The 20177-nt window shown below is 40.8% G+C and overlaps 1 protein-coding gene across 5 annotated transcripts in view; it reads left to right on the top strand.

Annotated features, from left to right (window-relative positions):
* WDFY4 (WDFY family member 4) overlaps positions 1 to 20177 on the top strand; it is a 257168-nt gene that overhangs the window by 45774 nt on the left and 191217 nt on the right. For all 5 annotated transcript variants that reach the window (XM_070471003.1, XM_070471005.1, XM_070471006.1 and 2 more), the window contains exons 11-12: positions 971 to 1161; positions 8049 to 8629. In XM_070471003.1, the coding sequence (XP_070327104.1) occupies positions 971 to 1161; positions 8049 to 8629 (772 nt within the window). The remainder of the gene's footprint in view (positions 1 to 970; positions 1162 to 8048; positions 8630 to 20177) is intronic.

A 20177-nucleotide genomic window follows, 5' to 3' on the forward strand; every position in this document is an offset into this window, starting at 1 on the left:
GATTTCCTGGAGGTTCTGGTTAAAAGGGAGATACATATTCCTAGGCTCCCTCCCAGAGATCTAATTATCAGGTCAAGGTAGAGCCCAGAAATCTACTTTTAAACAGGCCCCCTAGGTGATTCCATGTAAGGAATACTTGGCCCATAATTGGGAAATCCTGCTTCATGGAGTTGACCAGCTCAAATCTACATCATGCCATTTGAATGATCCAGTTACTTCCTGGTTCTTATGCTACATGTAATTACTCCAAAGATCAATCCTGGGGAAGAAATTCTTAAGATTACTTTTAAACAAAAAACATACCATTAGCCAAATTTCTTTGATTCTGCTCCCCCACCATCTCAAGAAACTGCCTATGAATTAAATTCATTCTTAAATTCTGGCTTGCTTTCAACAAGACTTTAGGCAGAGATAAGAATTGATAAGATAAGAATTGCCCTCAGACGGTAAAGCATCTGCCTACAATGCGGGAGACCTGGGTTTGATCCCTGGGTTGGGAAGATCCCCTGCAGAAGGAAATGGCAACCCACTCTAGTATTCTTGCCTGGAAAATCCCATGGACTGAGGATCCTGGTAGGCTACAGTCCATGGGGTCGCAAAGAGTCGGACACGACTGAGCGTCTTCACTCACTTCACTAGATTAGGGAATTATGTGGAAATAAGTGTCAGAGGTATGCCCAATTAAAGTTTATATTACTTTGAAAAGGGGGGGGCATGGTTTCAAAAGCAGAATTCTCACTAGAGAAGTAAGGGGTTTTCTTTTTAATTCTCAGCTACATAGTTTCTCTATTCCTCTTCTTATTTTAACAGTAAGTACTGATTTTGAAAAAAAAGTTTCTAATGGGTGGAAAAAACACATACATATGTAGCCAAACAAACTTGGAAATTGTAAAAAAAAGCTGTCCTTATAATTGAAAATAAGGTGCCAAGGCACCCATCACTCTAGCAATACTGTCTGTCTGGTCCCCAGTTGTCCTGAAAGACCATGGCATGGTCCCCTTCATCAAGATCTTCCTGGATGATGAGTGCTACCGGGGAGCCTCACTCAGCATCTTGGAGCAGCTCTCAGTCATCAACGCCGAGGAGTACATGAGCATCACTGTGGGCGCTTTGTGCTCGTCCACTCAAGGGGAAATACAGCTGAAACTGGATCTCCTGAAGGTGATGTCACGTCCTCCTTTGTGATGGGCTTTCCTGTGGACATACAGCAAGTGATCGGCATTTGCCCATGCATTCATTCCTTCACTTGGTCACTTATCACACAGGTAGAGCAGTACTAGCAGCTGTCACAGATAAACCCCACCGACTCAACAGCCTGGCACGTTAGAGGTTTCTTACGTGTGGTCCAATCAGGAACTGGGAGGAACGTCATTCAGGGACGACTGTCACCTCGGCATCTAATCCTGCCAGCAGCAAAGGAAGGGAGAGCAAAGAAAATGGCACACATTCTTTTTCTGGCCTAGAACTGGCGCGTGTGCAATCTTCCTTGGGCAGGATTCATCCGGATGCATGAGGTGCCAGGAAATGTAGCCCTTGGTTGTGCAGCTACTTCCCAGCCACACTGTAAACTATGGACGTGGAGCCCGAATCGGTGGTGGCCAAGCTGCTGCCTTGTTTAATTGCCCAGCCTTTAGTGAGCATCTACCTGTTACCAGGCCTGATGCTGAGTGCCCAGGACACACAGTTGAATGAAACTCAGCCTTTGCTAACGGTAGCTCTAGACTAGGACTAATATTAAGTGAGCAATCATGGTGATGCAGCATGGCTATGCCCTGGTAAATGCTGAAAGCAGGCTGCCATGGGAACAGAGAAGTAGAAACCAGTGTTGCCTTGCATGTTTGAGGAAGGGTCACAGAGGAGCGCACGTCTGAACCGGGAAGAGGAAGCCAAAGGCAGTCAAAGGCACAGGAACAGTGCTTACACAAGGAGAGGTCAAACCAGGGTGTCCCCTTTGGACAACAAAGAAAAGCATATATTTTTGTTTTTATAATGTTGTTAACCATCATCAAATTGTCTTAAAATAGTTAAAGATGATAATAAGTATCATCAGCCTTACAGCTCTCACAATTTTCTTTCTGTTCCTGCTTCTCCATTTCTTTTGTCTGTGGGGGCTTATACCTTTAACTAAAATACCCTATCTTTTGTTTATGGCTGTTTAAGAGAAAAGCAGACTGAAATGCAAATATCCCCCAGGGAACTGATTTGGGGACCTGTCACGTCTATGTGCAAGAGAACCCTATATGCAATACACACTCCTGTTTCATTACCATGTTATACTGGACCACTGGTGAATTTTGTATAATATAAAGTTGCTCTCACTTCCAAAATTAAACCCTCAACCATATTTAGCCATGACTATCTCAGTACAAAGCCATTTTAACAGTTAGAGAATGACATTCAGTTTATTTTACCTACTTAATTTCTCAGCAAAGCCAGTGTCAGGCACTGATGTAGCTGTGTTCATGTAATTGATGACCTAAGCCTGTAGAGCTCACCTTAGCCAATATGTCAGGAGAAGCCCACCCAAAAGTGACATTTTGACTATAGTTATTGTGCATTTCATAGATGACAAGGACCAAAACAGTGATTTAATCACAGAGTCAAAGAAGTCAGTTCAAGGTAATGGAACAAAAAAGGAAAGTTAAAGGTCTTTTGAAAGATACTGGAGTTCCATGGTTATGTGAAGTAACAGATCTGAAGGGAGCATGTAGAGGGGAGATTAAGGGAGAGAGATAGCAAGAATTAATGAGAGTTAATAGTTGGAAAGTACCTTGGCTTCATGTGGTCCAGTCCTGATGTGGCAGTAGAGACAGACCTGGAGAGATTCTAACACTCAAAGATGAAGTTGAATTTGAGCCTAAGACTAGTGACTAAAAATTTGGTGATCTTTTCTCTTCACCATGCTCTTTGTTGAATTTTTTTCTCATATGTCTCTGTTCACCTTAATTTGAATGAGGGACAGGGAAGGCAGGGAGCAAGGCAGTCAGGACTTTGATTTTCTATTGGATGAATAATTGGAATCCCTAACTGTACCTGGCATTTTCACATTTATAGTCAAACAGATCCATGGAGAGGAAAGTTTTGGAGAGTACAGTGTTTTTGTGTCTATTACAGAAAAACTCTCTGCTTTGCTCCAAAGTTCATCTTGTTTATCCGATAGCCCAGAGGCACCTTACTGGAGTGTCAGACCTTCGGTAATAAGACTGAATTTCCAGAATTAGCAATGTGAAGCCATGGTGTTTTACAGATTCAATATCATTTCAGTATCACACTATCAAGAGAGTATATTAGAGATGAATACTGTGTGAGCTTTTTTAAACACAGCCATACCCTGGGCTTCCCTCATAGCTCAGTTGGTAAAGAATCTTCCTGCAATGCAGGAGACCCCGGTTTGATTCTTGGGTGGGAAAGATCCTCTGGAGAAGGGATAGGCTACCCTCACTCCAGTATTCTGGCCTGGAGAATTCCCTGGACTGCATAGTCCGTGGGGTTGCAAAGAGTCAGACAGGACTGAATGACTTTCACTTTCACTTTCACCCTGCACTCAATGTGCTGTCTTCTTCCTGGGTACCAAGTTACTGCTGGGCACTTCCTGGGTACCAAGTTACCTCCCCACTGGGCAGTGGGGAGGGTGCCTGGAGCCTCCATGGCTCTTCTGGGGCCAGGCTGATAACACACGGAAGCTCTGGTGGGTTGTGGGGAAGGATTGGGCCCCAGAGCCTGTTCCAGCCTTGCCCACCATCGAGTCCTGTGAGCAACTAGCCAACATTTGCTGGAATCTGATGTGAGATAGGCCTTTGTTCTAAATCACTTTGGAAACCCCTTGGGAAACAAAGATGTAAAATTAGTTCTGGCTAAATTTCCCTTTTTGGTAGTTGAGAGTGTGCCTGCACTGTGCCTGCAAAGTGGGTCAGATGTAGAATGAAGGGGAAGTGATGGAATGTGGGGACCTCAAAGGCAGGACCTTCCACCCCACCACCTGATAAAGGTTTGCCATCTCTGAAGTATACTCACATCATGGTGCCACCCTCGCTTCCTTTCTCTGAGAATTAGCCAGCTGCTCTGGAGGAGAAAATTCCTCCAGAAACACGTGACTTAAGGCAGTTGCTTCCAAAAATCCAGTGGTGCTTCCATACCAATACAGAAGCACATGTGACTTCACCACCTAATTCTGGCAAATGATAACCGAGTTAAAGAATAATGTAAGCAAATGAATTTCCTCTCCACGGCCAGTGGGACTATGATTGGGTTATGCACAAATTCAGATTGATTTGCTAATATACATTTAGCTGTTCAACTCTGAGCTTAATTGCATTACCTCACCCGTCTTCCAGCATGACACACGGAAAATTATGAGGAATAACAAATAATAGAATGTGAAATAAATCCTGTTAGTCCTAACATAGTTAGCGCTTTGCAGCAGACATCCATTTTATAGATTCAAGCTGGAGGAATACTAACTCAGAGACGATGACATGGTAACTGAGTTAAGGAGGAGAAAATGTGCTTAACGCTGACCTTTCTTGAAATGTGTCAACCCTAGCCTGATTACTTTGACTTCAGCTGATTAAATTTACTCCCTTCCGCAGACTTGCAAGCCTAGGTGATGCATTATCATGCAAAGTTGAATGACAGTAATGGAGACCCTCCTCCTAGGCCCCCAGTTCCTGACAAATCGTTTCCCGAAGTAGCGCAGTATTTATTTTCCTTTATGATAGAAATGTTTCTCTTTAGTTGCTATGAAATTAAGTCTTTGTAATTAGATTTTGGACTCTTTACTTTATGACTCTGCAAATATGAAATTAACCCCATCCCAAGAAATAATAGAGAAGCCTGAGTTCTAATGACATTACCCCCATTTTAGATAATGACTCTGAATTTAATAAATCAAACAAAGCAACAATTAAGGATAGCCATTCCTTTTTTTCTTCCCCCTTCCCTATAGGAGGAGAGAAGTGCCATCTAGGAATTAAGGGGATAGACCCTCTGAGAGACACAGATCATAAGGATAGCTATTATTGTGTTGATCTCTTTTTAAAATATCTGCTCTCAGCACTCAGAATGACGGAGATCTGTTGAGCAATATTTGGTATAAAACTGGATAATTGGAAGGTGGTTTCTTAAGGGAATAGGGAAGTTTTAGTGGTCATCTAGCACTCAGACAATTGCTTATAATCTGATTAGTTTTATTTGTTAATCATTCTCTCTTTTGGGTGTTTATTTTGTCACGTGTCATGTGATAAGCAGAAGACTTCATTCATTACATTTGCCCTGAATAACGTAATAGTGGTTTTCAGAGCTATTGAAAGCACTCACATAAATTTAGACAGTTTAACACCCTAGAGCCTCAGATTTGTTGATGTATTGGTACTTTATTTATTTTTTATGGCACTAGCCACATTGAGACAGGTTGAGATAGTGCTGAACCACACGCTAATGGTCAGTCAGCCTTTCGTGTGTATTATCAGATGGCAGGAAGAGACTACCACCGCTCAGCATACTTGAAGGTTAGAGTGCATTTCCACCTTGGTAAAGTAGTGTTAATTCTGTCCAGAGTGAGTTGCTCATACAAGGCAGGCACAGACAACTGGCCCCAGAATCCCAGGGTTGGAGGTAGGATTTTGGGAAGGCAGCTGTGGCGATGCTGTGTATTCAGAGAAAGTCCCTGCCTAGTCTAGGGAACTCTGCGCTGCTAAACCATAAGCTTTTACATTCACCAACATTACTATCCTGGAGAATCTGTTCTAATAGTCTACATATAATCTCTGTAAGGACCTGTCTATAAATGCAATCCTTCCTGAGTTTTGAGCCAAATACAGAAATAGTTGGACTTCCCTGCTGGCTCAGTGGTAAAGAATCTGCCTGCCAATGCAGTAGACACGGGTTTGATCCCTGAGTCAGGAAGCTCCCCTGGAAAAGGATACGGCAACCCACTCCAGTATTCCTGCCTGAGAAACCCCACGGATGGAGGAGCATGGCAGGCTACAGCCCATGGGGTTGCAAAAGAGTCGGACATGACTTAGTGACTAAACAAAAACAGAAGTAGTTAAGTCATATCCTCACCTAGGAGGAGAAAGCAGCTATCACCAGAAACACTAGTCTTTAGTGTTTCAATTTGCCTCTATCTGTCAGACAGTCTGGAAAGCCCATTTCCCTGAAGCATATCCCATGACTCTGATTTGATCCCCTGTTAGTGGGTGACCCTGATGTTGGGTTTTCTTTTAAAGAACGAAATAATTCAATTTCCCCACAGCCATCCCCCTGAGCTGTGGTGGGCAATGATTGATCTAACCACCATAAGTATGCATTTCCTTTTCCTATAACTGGGAAAAGATCAATTGACCCATATTGGTAAGGATGAATCTTTCTACTTCACTCTATATGATAATTTTTCCATTTTGAGCATAATCGTGACCTTTGGCCTTGTATAGATCCTCCTAGTTTCTACAGTCTTTGTTTTGTTTACTTGAAATGTCATTGATGGGGCAGTGGGAACACTTTAAGCAGCTTCTCGGTCATCATTTCTCTCCATCTTTGAGAGAGTCCTTGCTTGTGTGCATTAGCTTAGTTCTGGCTCATTTCACGCTTTCCTACCGCATGCCTGGGTTTACCGTCCGCCAAGCAGTTCAAGCTTCTTGTAGCAGAATATAATCTTAGATAACAAAATTTGGGTTCCAGTGGTACACATTATATTGTTTCAGACAAACACTAGTGTTAGGTTAGAGTTATCAGCATTTTAGAGATAGAACTAGAAAATTACTTTCCCCCGCAAAGTATATGACTTCATATTTCATATTTACCTATAACTTTACTGAGTTTCTATTTGACTTTCTCTATATGAGAATTTAGAAATCTAGTCCCTTCGCTCCCTTTTCTGACCCATCAACTTTCTCTTTGTCGTTGGATTTTCATGTATTATGCCACAGACTATCACCCTAAGCCATGTATTTAAGACACAGCTTCACGCCTCTCTCCCAAATTAGGAACTTTTTTCTCTTTACTTTTTTCTCTTTGAACCTTGTTTCAAGCATCCTGAAATTGACTTTAAGTTGTGCCTGCCAAGAAAATTCTCTTTCCTGTCACTAGAATATTAAACATTGTAAAGGATGAAACAACTCAAATGCTCCAGTACTTACTAGCAAAACTACAGGGACTAGTCATTTTCTGGAAAACATGCTTAAGAAACCTGGGTGTTTGATGGAGTCCCATTCAATTTTAATGAATAATAAACAGCTAAATACCAAAATCTAGAGGCTTTTGATATTATCTAAAATCATCCATCCATTCTTCACTCTTAGGTGTGAGACTTTAGCCCAGAATGAGAACTTCTTAAGAGCAGTCCTTCTTTCCTTCTAAAACATTTACTGAGCACCTAGTGTATATTATGGATACTAAGATCCAAGAATAGTACATCAGAAGTGCTTAGTAAATGTTTGATTTCAGAGGGAATTAAAAGTTTGGCTGTCAATAAAAACCTCAGCAGTCTTGCAAAGGTAGATTCTACTATGTGCATTCTAACAGCCTGAACTCCACACATGGTCTGTATTATATGATATACCCATATGTTTCCCTCCATTAAGGATTTCTCTTTTCCACCTTAATTCCCTTGTATATTAACACCAGGTTTTAAGTAGATTTGTTTGACTATCTTCTATTTAGTAGAAATACCTGCGCTTGCACATAGACGAAGGCAAATAGTAATAAACTGCTTTATATAGATTTCACTGTGTTTCCTTTTGCAATATAGGAAGTGGTTCATTCCATGAGTTTGGCAAGTATTTATTAAGTAGGTGCCACAATCCACAGCAGTGAGTAAGCCTGATTTCATGTCACTTCAATCTAGAGGAAGGCTGAGGGGCAACCCGAAACTAAAATAAAGAGGAACAGTACTGACCTTCCAATATTTCAGAATTGCCCCTGGGTAACTCGCTATTCCTCTGGCTTGGATCCTGGAGGAGCATCAGGAATGCTCTGGCAATGCTGGGCTGGGGCTCAGCATTAAAGATCTGCTGCCTGGACCTCACACACTTTTATCTCATTGGTTTCAGTCTCTGCTCCGGATCCTGGAGACCCCCAAAGGCCGCGCTGCTTTCAGAGTCTCCAGTGGGTTCAATGGGCTGCTGTCCCTCCTCTCTGACTTGGAGGGGTCTCTCCAGGAGCCCCCACTGCAGACGTCGGGGGCAGTGGCCCCCAGCCAGACCCTGGACCTTGTCCTGCACACCCTCTGTGCTTTGTCTGCTGCACTGTACCTGGACCCTGTCAACGGTGACTTCTTTAGGAGGACCGGGCTCTTTGAGAAGCTGGCCGAGGACCTCTGCTTGCTGGGCTGTTTTGGGGCCCTGGAGGAAGAGGACGCCCCTCCGCCCTCCTGTGAGGACACAAAGGCCAGGCCATTTGCTGACCTGCTGAGTGCAGCCTTCTCCTCTGCCAGCCTGCTCCCACCCAAGATCCAGAGCTGCCTGCAGATCCTCAGCTTTCTGGACAGCATGGCCCGAGGCACCCTCCACCTGCGCAGGGACCTGAAGGATGCCCCGAGGACCAGGCAGGAGCTAGTGGTGGACCCTCAGAGGGCAGAACCTGGCTGTGACTCCCAGGGAAACTTCAAGCAGTGGCCAGACGCGGAAGAGAGGTAGAGCTTTGCCGCCTGCTTCCCTAATCTGTCCTCGGTGTGTCTGTCTCCTGCGTCCCGTGCACAAATCCTGCGCATGCGTTGTACAAAGTGGGTGTGCGGAAAGCTACACTGCTACTAACCCTCCTGAGTCCATTCTCAGCAAGGGCCCTCCTACCTGATGTTTAAGTCAATAGGAGACCAAAGCGGATTCAGAAGCAAAGGAAACCTTTCTTCTTTTAACAGAGAATGGAGAGCTGCAAGCTCTCTTGCTCTCTGGACAAGCCTGGGGCGGGGCTGCCTTTAGGGATCCTGTGTAGAGGGGAGGGGAGGAGACGGCAGTGCTGGGCGCACCGTCACTGAACATGGCCCACTGCCCCCATCTTGAATCGAGTATGGTGCACCTCGCTTCTGCACCGGATCTGCGGGTTGCCGTGTCCTGCACCAGGATCTCCGGTCTGAAGTGCCTGCCCGGTGCAGGGCCTCTGCATGCAGTAACCAATGAACACGTGAAACTAGACTAAGCACAAAGGAAGAGGTTAGACCTTATCTTATCACCCAGATTCCATCTTATGTTTCCTGGGGATCCCAGCGGGCTTTGCTGGTGACAGCACGATTTTCTTTCCTTTAAATCAAGTTCACTTTGTCTTGGTTAACTTTGTCTTTTCTTTTCTTTAAATCAAGTTAACTTCGCCCCCCTACCCTGAGAGCTGGCAGAAAACCAGTCTGACTCAGTTCAGGGTCGGGGGATGCTGATGAGTCCCACGAGAACCAGGGACGCTTACCTGATCGTGGAAACTGAGGGCAGAGCTCTGCTGCGCACAGGCTCACTTTCTCCTTTGGCATCTCTGCTGTCTCTAGGAGCCTCGGTGCCTGGGCCCAGCCTCTTTGGTGTGCTGAGTAGCCTTTGCCTTCCTAGATCGCATCTCCAGCCTGCCAGCGCACTGCCAGGGCGTGGGTGAGGTCCTTGACTTGTGAAACACAAACCATAGCATCCTTCCCAATCATGGAACTCTTTTTGTTCTTTCTTGCTGCTTCCATTTCCCCTAACAAGGACATCTCTTCTGCAGGCCAATCTTCTCAAGGACCTGACTTTGATAAACAATTTTTTGCTTTCCTTCCTATAACACAGAATTCCACTAAAGTGAGGGATCACAAAAAACCGCCCACCCCCCTTGGATCAGGAGGGGGAAAATGAAAGAACAAAGCAACAGAATAGTTGGTATCTTTTTTTCATTCCTCTGAAGCATCAATGATAAGACAAAAATTAATATTGCAGTAAACTATCCTGCCTGCCACCTCTCCAGGTCACATTGCCTTTACCACCACAGGATTCTCTTCTGAAAGACATTGCACATGTTTATCCAAAGTGAGCACTGTGTGTGTCAGCCAGACAGCAGTACTGGGAGCTGGTGGTGAGGGGATTGGATGTCAGTTCTCCAACCACTGTGATAATCGTGATTGTTCTTGTTTCATCGGTTAATCTGGTAAATCAATTTGTTTTCTGACCTTGCATTCCTTCAGAATTTGCTCATGATGTTAATTATTGCTGGATTTGATTTGCTGACTTTTTAAAAACATTTTTTTGTTTGTGAGAAAGTTCAGCCTTTCACACTTTCTTCACTATTTTTACTGTCAAATTTATGCTAGTCTAATCAGTTGGGCAGTGTTCCCTCTTAGCTATGTAATAGAACTTGCCAGTAAAACCTCAGGACCCTGATGTTTTCTTGTGAGAAAGTTTATTCTTTTTTCTTTTTTAAAGAGCAGCTTCTTTATTGAGACATAACTTATTGAGACATAACACCATAAAATTCACCCATTTAAAATGTACAACTGAATGTTTTTCTTGTATATTCACAGAATTATATGATCATTACCACAGCTGATTAGAACATTTTTATCACACCAAAAAGAAACTCCATACCCATTATCCTTTATTTTCCATTTCCTCCACCCCTACCTCCATTCCCAGGCAACCATTAATTTATTTTCTGTCTTTACTGACTTGTCTATTCTAGATATATCATAAACAGAATAGTAGAGTATGTGATTTTTTTGTTTCTGGTTCTTTCATTTAGCATAATGTTTTCAAGGTTCATCCATGTTGTAGCATGTATCAGTACTTAATTCTTTTTATTGACAAATAATATTCCAGTGTGTGTACCACAGTTAATGTGTTCATTACAGCTGATGGACACTTGGGTTGTTTTCACTTTAGGGCTATTATGAATAATACTGCTATGAACATTCATGAACAAGATTGTTGTGGATACATGTTTGTGTATCTATTGGCTAGATACCTAACAGTAGAATGACTAAATCGTATGGTAACTCTATGTTTAACATTTTGAGGAACTACAAATCATTATCCAGAATGCCTGCTCCATTTTATGTTCTTACTAGTAGTGTGTGAGGGCTTAGTTTGAACATCTTTTTGTCAACTCTTGTGATTTTCTCTTTGACTATAGCCCTCCTAATGGGGATGATGTGGTATCTTATTGGGCTTTTGATTTTCATTTCCTTGAAGGCTGTTGATATTGAGAATCTTTTCATGTGCTTGTTGGCTACTTGTGTATCTTCTTTGGACAAAAGTCTATTAGACTCTGCGCCTTTTAAAAATTGAGGTGACACTGGTTTATAGCTATTTGTTTCATGTTTACAACATTATAATTCGACTTCTGTATATACTATAGTGTGATTACCACCAAAAATCTTGTTTCCATTCATCACCATACAGTTGATCCATCTTACCCATTTTGCCCTCCTGCAACCCTTCTTCCCTTCCTCTAACCACCAATCTGTTATCTGTATCTATGTTTTTATTTTTTCATTTTTAATTCTTTTGGCTGCACAGCATAAAGGATCTCAGTTCCCCTGACTGAGATCCCTCCAGTGGAAGCATGGAGTCTAACCACTGGGAAGCCAGGGAATTCCTTCTATGGGTTTGTTTTGGTTTTCTTCTATTTATTCACTTATTTTTGTACTTTTTATATTCTACATATGAGTGAAATCATACATTATCTTTTCCATCTGACATTTCAAGTAACGTAATACCCTCAAGGTCCGTTTATATTGTAAATGGCAAGATTTCACATTTTTATGGCTGTGTAGTATTCCACTGTGTATGTGTGCATGTGTATCACATCTTCTTATCCATTAATCTGTTGATGGGCACTTAGATCATTTCCTTATCTTGGCTATTGTAAATAAAGTTGCAGTGAACGTAACAGTGTATATATCTCTTTGAGTTAACGTTTTCATATCCTTTGGATAAATACCCAGAAGCAGAATAGTTGGACCATATGGTGGTACTGTTCTTAATTTTTTGCAAGATCTCCATGATGTTTATTTACATTCCCACCAACAGTGTATGAGAGTTCCTCTTCTCTGCACCCTTGCAAATACTTGTTATTGCTTTTTTTTTTTAAAAATAATAGCCACCCTATTGGACATAAGGTAATATCTTATTGTGATTTTGCTTTGCATTTTCCTAATAATTAGTAATGTTGAACATTTTTTCAGGTGCCTGTTGGCCACCTGCATGTAATTTTTGTAATGTCTACTTAGAGTTCTGTCTATTTAAAAAATTTGTTCTTTTGTTGTTGAGTTGCATGTGTTCTTTATATATGTTTTGATTACTATAGCTTTGTAGTATAATTTGAAATTAGAGAGTGTGACACCTTCAACTTTGTCCTTTTTTTCTCAGAATTGCTTTGGGTATTCAAGGTTGTCTGTGGTTCCATACAAATTTTAGAGCTTTTACATTCTATTTCTGTGGAAAATATGTTGAAACTTTGATAGGAATTGCATTGAAGCTGTAGATTGTTTTTGGTAATATGGAAATTTTAACAATGTTAATTCTTCCAATACTATAGAAAATAAGAGTGGTGAGAGTGGGTATACATGTTTCTTATCTAAGAGAAAACGCTTTGTTTTTCACTGTTCAGTAAGATGTTAGCTGGATTTGACATATGTTATTTATAACCTTTATTCATTTTATTGAGAGTTTTAAAAATCATAAATGGATGTTGAATCTTGTCAGATGCTTTTCCTGCATCTGTTGAGATACTCATATGATTTGTATCCTTTTGTTTATATGGTGTATCATATTGATTGATTTGTGGATGTGACTCACACTTGTATCCTTAGAATAAATCCCACTTGATGATGGTGTATAATCCTTTTAATGTGTTGTTGCATTTGGTTTGCTACTATTTTGTTGAGAATTTTTGCATCTATGTTTTAAAGACATTGGCCTATAATTTTCTTTTTTTGTTTTGTTCTTGTCTGGTTTTGGTATCAAGGTAGTGCTGGCCTCATAAAGTTAATTAGAAAGCATGCCCCTGTCTTCAATTTTTTGTTTGATATCCTTCTTTTAATGTTTGGTAAAATGTGCCAGTTGTCTGATCCTGGGCTTCTGTTTTTTGTGATATTTTTGATTACTGTTTCAGTCATCAATAGTGATCAGTCTGTTTAGATTTTCTGTTTCTCCATGAATCAGTCTTAGAAAGTTGTTTGTTCTAAGATTTTATCTATTTCCTTTAGGTTGTCCAATTTGTTGATGTATAGCAGTTCAGAGTACTCTTGTACAATCCTTTGTATTTCTATGATATCTGTAATAATTTCTCAAGTTTCTGATTTTATGTGAGCCTTCTCTCTTTTTATGTTGGTGAGTCTGGCTAAAAATTTGTCAATTTTGCTTGTCTTTTCAAAGAACCAGGTTTTAGTTTCATTCTATTGTCTTTTTAGTCTCTAATTTATTTCCACCAGGTTTTTCTGTTTTTTGTTTTTTATTTCCTTCCTTCTGCCGACTTAGGGCTTTGTTTCTTCTTCTTTTCTACTTCTTTAGGTGTAAGCTTAGACTGTTTTTATTGAGATTTTTCTTATTTCTTGGGGTAAGGCTGTGTTGCTATAAACTTCCCTTTTAGAATTGTTTTTGCTGCATCACATAGATTTTGGTATGGCATATTTTCATTTGAATCTGTCTTCAGGTGTTTTTTTATTTCTCTTTTGATTTCTTCATTGACCCAATAGTTGTTCAGTACCATGTTGTTTAGTCTCCCCATATTGTGATTTTTCCATCCTTTCACTTGTAATCAACTTATAGTTTCATACAGGTGGTTGGAAATATGCTTGATATGATTTCATTCTTAAATATATTACAACTTGTGTCCCAACATATAGTCTATCCTGGAGAATTTCTATGTGCACCTGAAAAGAATGTGTATTCTGCTGATTTTGGATGGAATGTTCTGTATTTATTTAAGTCTGTCTAGTCTAATGTTTCACTTAAGCCCTGTGTTTCCTTATTGAATTTCTGTCCAAATAATCTGTTGGTGTGAGTGGGGGTATTAAAGTCCCCTACTATTCTTATGTTGTTGTCAATTTCTCCCTTTAGGTTAGTTAAAATTAATTCATATATGTTGGTATTCCTATGTTGCTGCTGCTGCTAAGTCGCTTCAGTCGTGTCCGACGGTTAGGTCCATGTATATTAACACATGCTGTGTCTACTTGAGGGATTATCCTCATTTTTTCTCTTGTTATCATTTTTGGCTTGAAGTCTATTTTGTTGGCTATGGGTATGGCTACACCTGTTTTTTTGTTTGTTTGTTTTTGCTGCCATTTGCCTAGAGTATAATTTTCCATATCTTCACTTTGAACCTATATTTGTCTTTAGAGCTGAGATGAGTCTCCTGGAGACAAGCATATAGTTGGGTTTTGTTTTTTAACCCACCCAGCCACTCTGTCTTTCAATTGGTAAATTCAATACATTTACATTTAGGGTGATTATTGATATACGAAGTCTCAATATTGCCATTCTACCTTTTGTTTTCTGGTTGCTCTGTATCTTCATCGGTTCTTTTCCCTTGCTTTTCTGTCATTTCAATTTGGTGGTTGTATACGACATTTTTCTAAATTTTCTGTTGTTTGTGTTTCATGTCTCTGCTCTGGGTTTCAGTTTTATGGTTACCGTGTGGTTTGTATAAACTGTTCCATAGGTTGCTGTGCTGTGTGTGTGCTCACTTGCTCAGTTGTGTCCGACTCTGTGATCCCACGGACGGTAGCCCTCCAGGCTCCTCTGTCCATGGAATTTTCCAGGCAGGAATACTGGAGTGGGTTGCCATTTTCCCTCTTCAGGGGATCTTCCCAAGCCAGGGGTTGAACCTGTGTTTCTTATATCTCCTGCACTGGCAGGCAAATTCTTTACCACTGTGCCACCTGGGAAACCCATTTCATAGGTTACATAGTTCTTTTTCTACTGAAAGGTTGTCATCTTCATTTGCTTATGCAGATTTTATCTTTTTATTCTTCCCTTTTAGTTTTGTCGCCACAAATTATTCCTTTTTGTGTTGTGAGTTTATTACCAAATTGAAGTAGCTATTTTTTTTAAAATGCTTTTATCCCCCTTTGACCTGTATGTGCTAATTGCTTAACATCTTATTCTGATACAGAATTGCAGCTTTCTGATTCTGTCTATCACCCACTCAAAGTTTTGGGGACTTGCTCCTTTGTTTCAGGTAGAAGAGCTCCCTTCAACATTTCTTATCAGGCAGGTCTACTAGTGATGAACTCCCTCTGCTTTTGTTTGTCTAGGAAAGACTTTATTTCTTCTTCATATCTGAAGGATAACTTTTCTTGGTAGAGTATTCTTGGTTGACACTTTTAATCTTTCTGTATATTGAGTATATTATTCCACTCTCTCCTGGCCTATAGCATTTCTGCTGAGAAATATAATAACCTAAAGGGGGTAACTTGTAGGTTACTGTCTTTTTTTCCTCCCAATCATCTTAAAATTCTTTTTTTATCACTGACTTTTGACAGTTTTAATGTCATGTGTCTTGAAGAAGATCTTTTTGTATTGGGAAATAATTGGGAGTTCTATTAGTTTTATGGACTTATATATCCAGTTTCTTCCCAGATTTGGAAAGTTCTCAGCTATTGTTTCTTTAAGTAAACTCTCTTCTCCTTCAGGGATACCCATTTCCCATTATGTCTAAGTTGCCTTTTCTAATCAAATTGGATAATTCTTATAGAGTCTCTTCACTAAAAAATCTTATTTTCTTACTTTTTTAACCAAATCATTTGTAGATTTCTAACTCTAAGCTCTCTAATTCTCTCTTCCATATGGTCTGCTTTGTTTCTAGTGCTTTCTAATCCATTCTTCATCTCATTTATTGAGTTATTCAGCTCCAGAATTTCCATTCGTTCTTTTTAAGAGTTTCAATCTCTTTGGTAAAGTGTTCCTTCTGTTTATTAATTTTACTCTTTACTCATTGAGTTGCCTTCCTGAGTATTCATGTAGTTAATTGAGTTTTCTCCATGATAGCTATTTTGAATTCTGTCAGTTAGATCACAGTCTTCTGAGGTTTTAAGTTTAGTTTCTAGAGAGTTGTTATTTTCTTCCTGTGATACTGTGTTATCCTGGTTTTTCGTGGTGCTTGATGAGTTGTTCCTCTGCCAGTGCATTTGTTTTTTTTTTTTTAATTTTATTTTTATTTATTTTTATTTTTTTTTCCATTTATTTTTATTAGTTGGAGGCTAATTACTTTACAACATTGCAGTGGTTTTTGTCATACATTGAAATGAATTAGCCATGGATTTACATGTATTCCCCATCCCGGTCCCCCCTCCCACCTCCCTCTCCACCCCATCCCTCTGGGTGCCAGTGCATTTGAAGGAGGAAATGTCTTTCATATTTAGGTGAAGTTTTGTTTAAGTCTGACTATTCAAGTCCCAATTAAAAAGCCTTTCTTTTGTTTTTCAGTAGGTGGTGCTGTAGCCCAAGTTTTTGGTTTCTCTTGGTGGCCTCTGGCTATATTTAAAGTCAGCACTTTGCACCCTGCAGCTCCTCTGCCAGGGGTGCCCCTGTGGACTCACTGTCCCCGCTCCTCCTCTAGGATGGCTGGTGCCTGGGTGCTGCCAGTGTTGCTGCCGTCACTGGCATTTCTGCCATGTCTGGGGTCGCCTGGGTCATGGGCACTGCTGCCGCTGTGGGGAAGGGGAGGAACCAGGTCACTGGTGTCTTCACCGCTTCCAGGGTTGCTGCGCTCGTAAGTGCTGCTGCTGGAGGAGGGGAGCCTGGAGCTGTGGGTGCAGCTGTGGCTGGAGGGACCAGCGCCATGGGTCCCACCTGCCGTTGCTGCCCAGCTCCCTGTGGCTGTGGGGGTCTGTGTCCTATGTGCCACCTCTGTTGCTGCTTCCAGTTTTACTCAAGCTATGGGCTCAGCTGCTGTGGCTGTGGGGGCAGGGGGCCAGGATCCCAGCACTGCCTTTGTCCCTGGTTCTGCCTCCTCTCCCTGGAGTATTCTTGCCTGGAGAACCCCATGGACAGAGGAGCCTGGTGGGCTATGGTCCATGGAGTCACAGAGTTGGGCACAGCTGAGTGGCTAACACTGCCTCCTCCATGTGTCCCAATTCACTCACCTTCGGATATAAAGGTGTGTGGATCTCTCCAGCATCCTGGTGGGATGAGCACAGGAAGCTTTGTAGAGGTATGGATGTTTTACTGAAGCAAGAGAAACAAAGGGAGCTCTTCACAATACCATGGTGATGGTGTCTACCTTCAAAGCCTCTGCATGTGTGTGTGGGGGTATGTGGGTATGTGTGTATTTGTCCTGCTTTTTCTGAGTACTCCCACAATAATAGTGACGATTTGCTAAATGTTCTGACTCGATAGCCTGCAATTTAAAGTTTGGGCATCAACTTGTAGATGGCATCAGGCCTGATTCTTTATAGATAACTCCTCTGTCAAATGTCATCCTGATTTTACAATGAGTAATTTTTAAATGTATGAGAGTCAGATTTCATAAATAGAACAATTTCTTCTCGTTAAAATAAATACGTCACTCTTGACCTTCCCTAATGGTTAGAAAAGAGGAAGTGAAACCCTAGCCTCTTCTGAGAGAGTCTGTGGGGTAAAGGACAGGGCAGTGGGCTGGACACGGGGGACAGGGTGCTCATCTGTGCCCTCCACCACACTTGGCATCCCCGTGGGCAAGCAACTTGGCTCAGCTCTGTCTATACAGTGGGCCCTGGTCTCCAGGAGGAAGACAAAAGCTGTGGGCCTTGGACTCAGGCCTGTGTATTCTACACCTCAGTCCCTTGAGACGTTTACTTCATCTCACTGTGCTTCGATTTCTCAATTTGAATGTGGGGATAGTAAGAGTATCCACATGGAGGGCTGTTGTGAGCTGAGCCCTGGAGACGGTGCTGTTTTTAGTCACAGTGATCACGCCGCTGTTGACTGAGCATTTGTGTCCAGAGGCTGCGCTTTGCTCTTCAGAAGCATTGTGGGTGTGTGTGTGTGTTAGTTGCTAAGTCGTGTCTGACACTTTGTGACCCCATGAACTGTATGTAGCTTACCAGGTTCCTCTGTCCAGGCAATTCTCCAGGCAAGAATACTGGAGGGGGGTTACCATTTCCTTCTCCAGGGGATTTTCTCAACCCAGGGATTGAATCTGGATCTCCCCCATTGCAGACAGATTCTTTACCATCTGAACCACCAGGGAAGCCCTCAGAAGCATTAGTTAATCTATATAACAACTATGATGCAGTAACATTTTTTACAAAATAGAAGATATATATTATATAAATACCAAATATATACTGTGACTTCCAAAATACAGAATATATAGTACCCATGAAACACACTCACCACCCCCCTCACAGCATGCATGACACACACACAAACACACAACACCACACACCACAGTAGAGCTCAATAAATGGCAGCTGCCATGGTGATTAATCCTGCTGACCTTCTCTGGTATTTACCAGGTCCTTCTACCTGGGATGGATGACGTGCTTCTAGGCCAGCCAATCCACAGTGTGGGTCTAGAGAAGGTGGACAGGACATTGGGTCAAGTGTTTTTTTAAATCATGAAAGGGTATTGAATATAGTCAAATGTTTTTTCTGTATCATTTGAGATGATCATTTTTTCCCCTTGTTTATTAATGTGGTGTACTGCACTGATTGTTTTTTTTAATGTTGAACCACTCTTGCTTTCCTGGGATCAATCCCACGGTGTCATGTTATATAATCCTAGGCTGTTGGATTTGTTTTGTTAGTTTTTTGTTGAGGGTTTTTTGCACGTATATTAATGAGGGATATTGGTCTGTAATTTTCTTTTCTTTGTGTGGCTTTAGTATCAGAGGAATAATGCGGGCTTCCTTGCTGCTCCTCGAACAGGTCAGACATACCCCCACTTTGTGGGCTTTTGCACTGGCTATACACTTTGCTTGAAATGCTTTTCCTCTGGATATCTGCATCCCCTTTGTCAAATCCATCCAAATGTTACCTTTTCAAAGAAGCCAATTCTACCACCCAAGTTAAAATTGTAAATTTTTTCCCTCTTACAATGTTCTAAATTCTTTCTCTTTTCTGTTTTTTATATAACATTTATCATCTTTCTTCATAATATGTAATTTCTTTTTTATTATTCTATTACATTATTAAATATACTATGTAATAATATATGACATGTATTTTATGTTTTACAATGCTATTTATAGTATAACTTTTATAACAATAGTAATTTTTATTATCTTTAATTTACCTATTTATTATGTTTATCTTTATTGTCTATACCCTTCTTCTCACTTATCGGGTATGGATTTTGCTTTGTTTAGCTTATAGATGTATCCAGCATGCCAGGAAGATATGTAGGTCAACAAATATTTGTTCAATACTGAACTGGATAAATTAACACCAAGTGTTAGAAGCACTCCTGGCACCTTAGACATTTTTTAGGGCTGGTGGTGCCAAAAACAATATCATTGTAGGTTGTAAAAGCAATGCTAGAGGCAAGATGTTTGAAAATCAAGTGTTTGTGATTCAGGATTAGTCTTGTGATTTTTTTTTTTTCCTTTGTTTTTCTTCTTAGCTATTTTTCCCAATTAACATGCAGTTAAAGCCTTTTTCTTGGTGTAGAGTTCTATGGGTCTTAAGTCATGTGTAGTGTCACGTGACTGCCACCACATTGAGGATACAAAACAAACAGTCCCACCCCTTCAAATAGTTCTGAATGTTGTCCCTTCATAATGAAACCCTTTCCCAACCCCTAACCCCATGCAACCACTGATCTATTCCCTTAGTTTCGTCTTTTTCAGAATAACATATAAACACAAGCACAAGTGTGTAGTCTTTTGAAGCCAGCTTTTTAAACTCAGCACAAGGCCTTTGAGATCTATCCAGTTTGTTGTATCAGTAGTTCTTACATTTTTATTACTGAGTAGTATTCCACCGTATGGATGAAAATATTTTCTCCCAGTCTATAACTTCTCATTTCATTTTTAAAGTGTCTTTCACAGATTGGAATTTAATGATCGGTTTGCCTATGCCTACAAAATTCCTGCTGGGATTCTGATTGGAATTGTATTAAAAAGCATCTATAGATGAATTTGGAGAGGATTAAGACCTTAACTACATTGAGTATTCTAATCCATAAACATAGACTGTTTTTCCATTTATATAAATCTATGATTTTTAAAAAAAAAATCAAGGTCTATAATATTCAGCATACAGAGCAAGCACATTTTTAAAATTAGATTTACTCTTATGTTTTGGGAG

Source organism: Odocoileus virginianus, chromosome 7 (assembly GCF_023699985.2).
Source record: "Odocoileus virginianus isolate 20LAN1187 ecotype Illinois chromosome 7, Ovbor_1.2, whole genome shotgun sequence".
Classification (NCBI taxonomy): domain Eukaryota; kingdom Metazoa; phylum Chordata; class Mammalia; order Artiodactyla; family Cervidae; genus Odocoileus; species Odocoileus virginianus.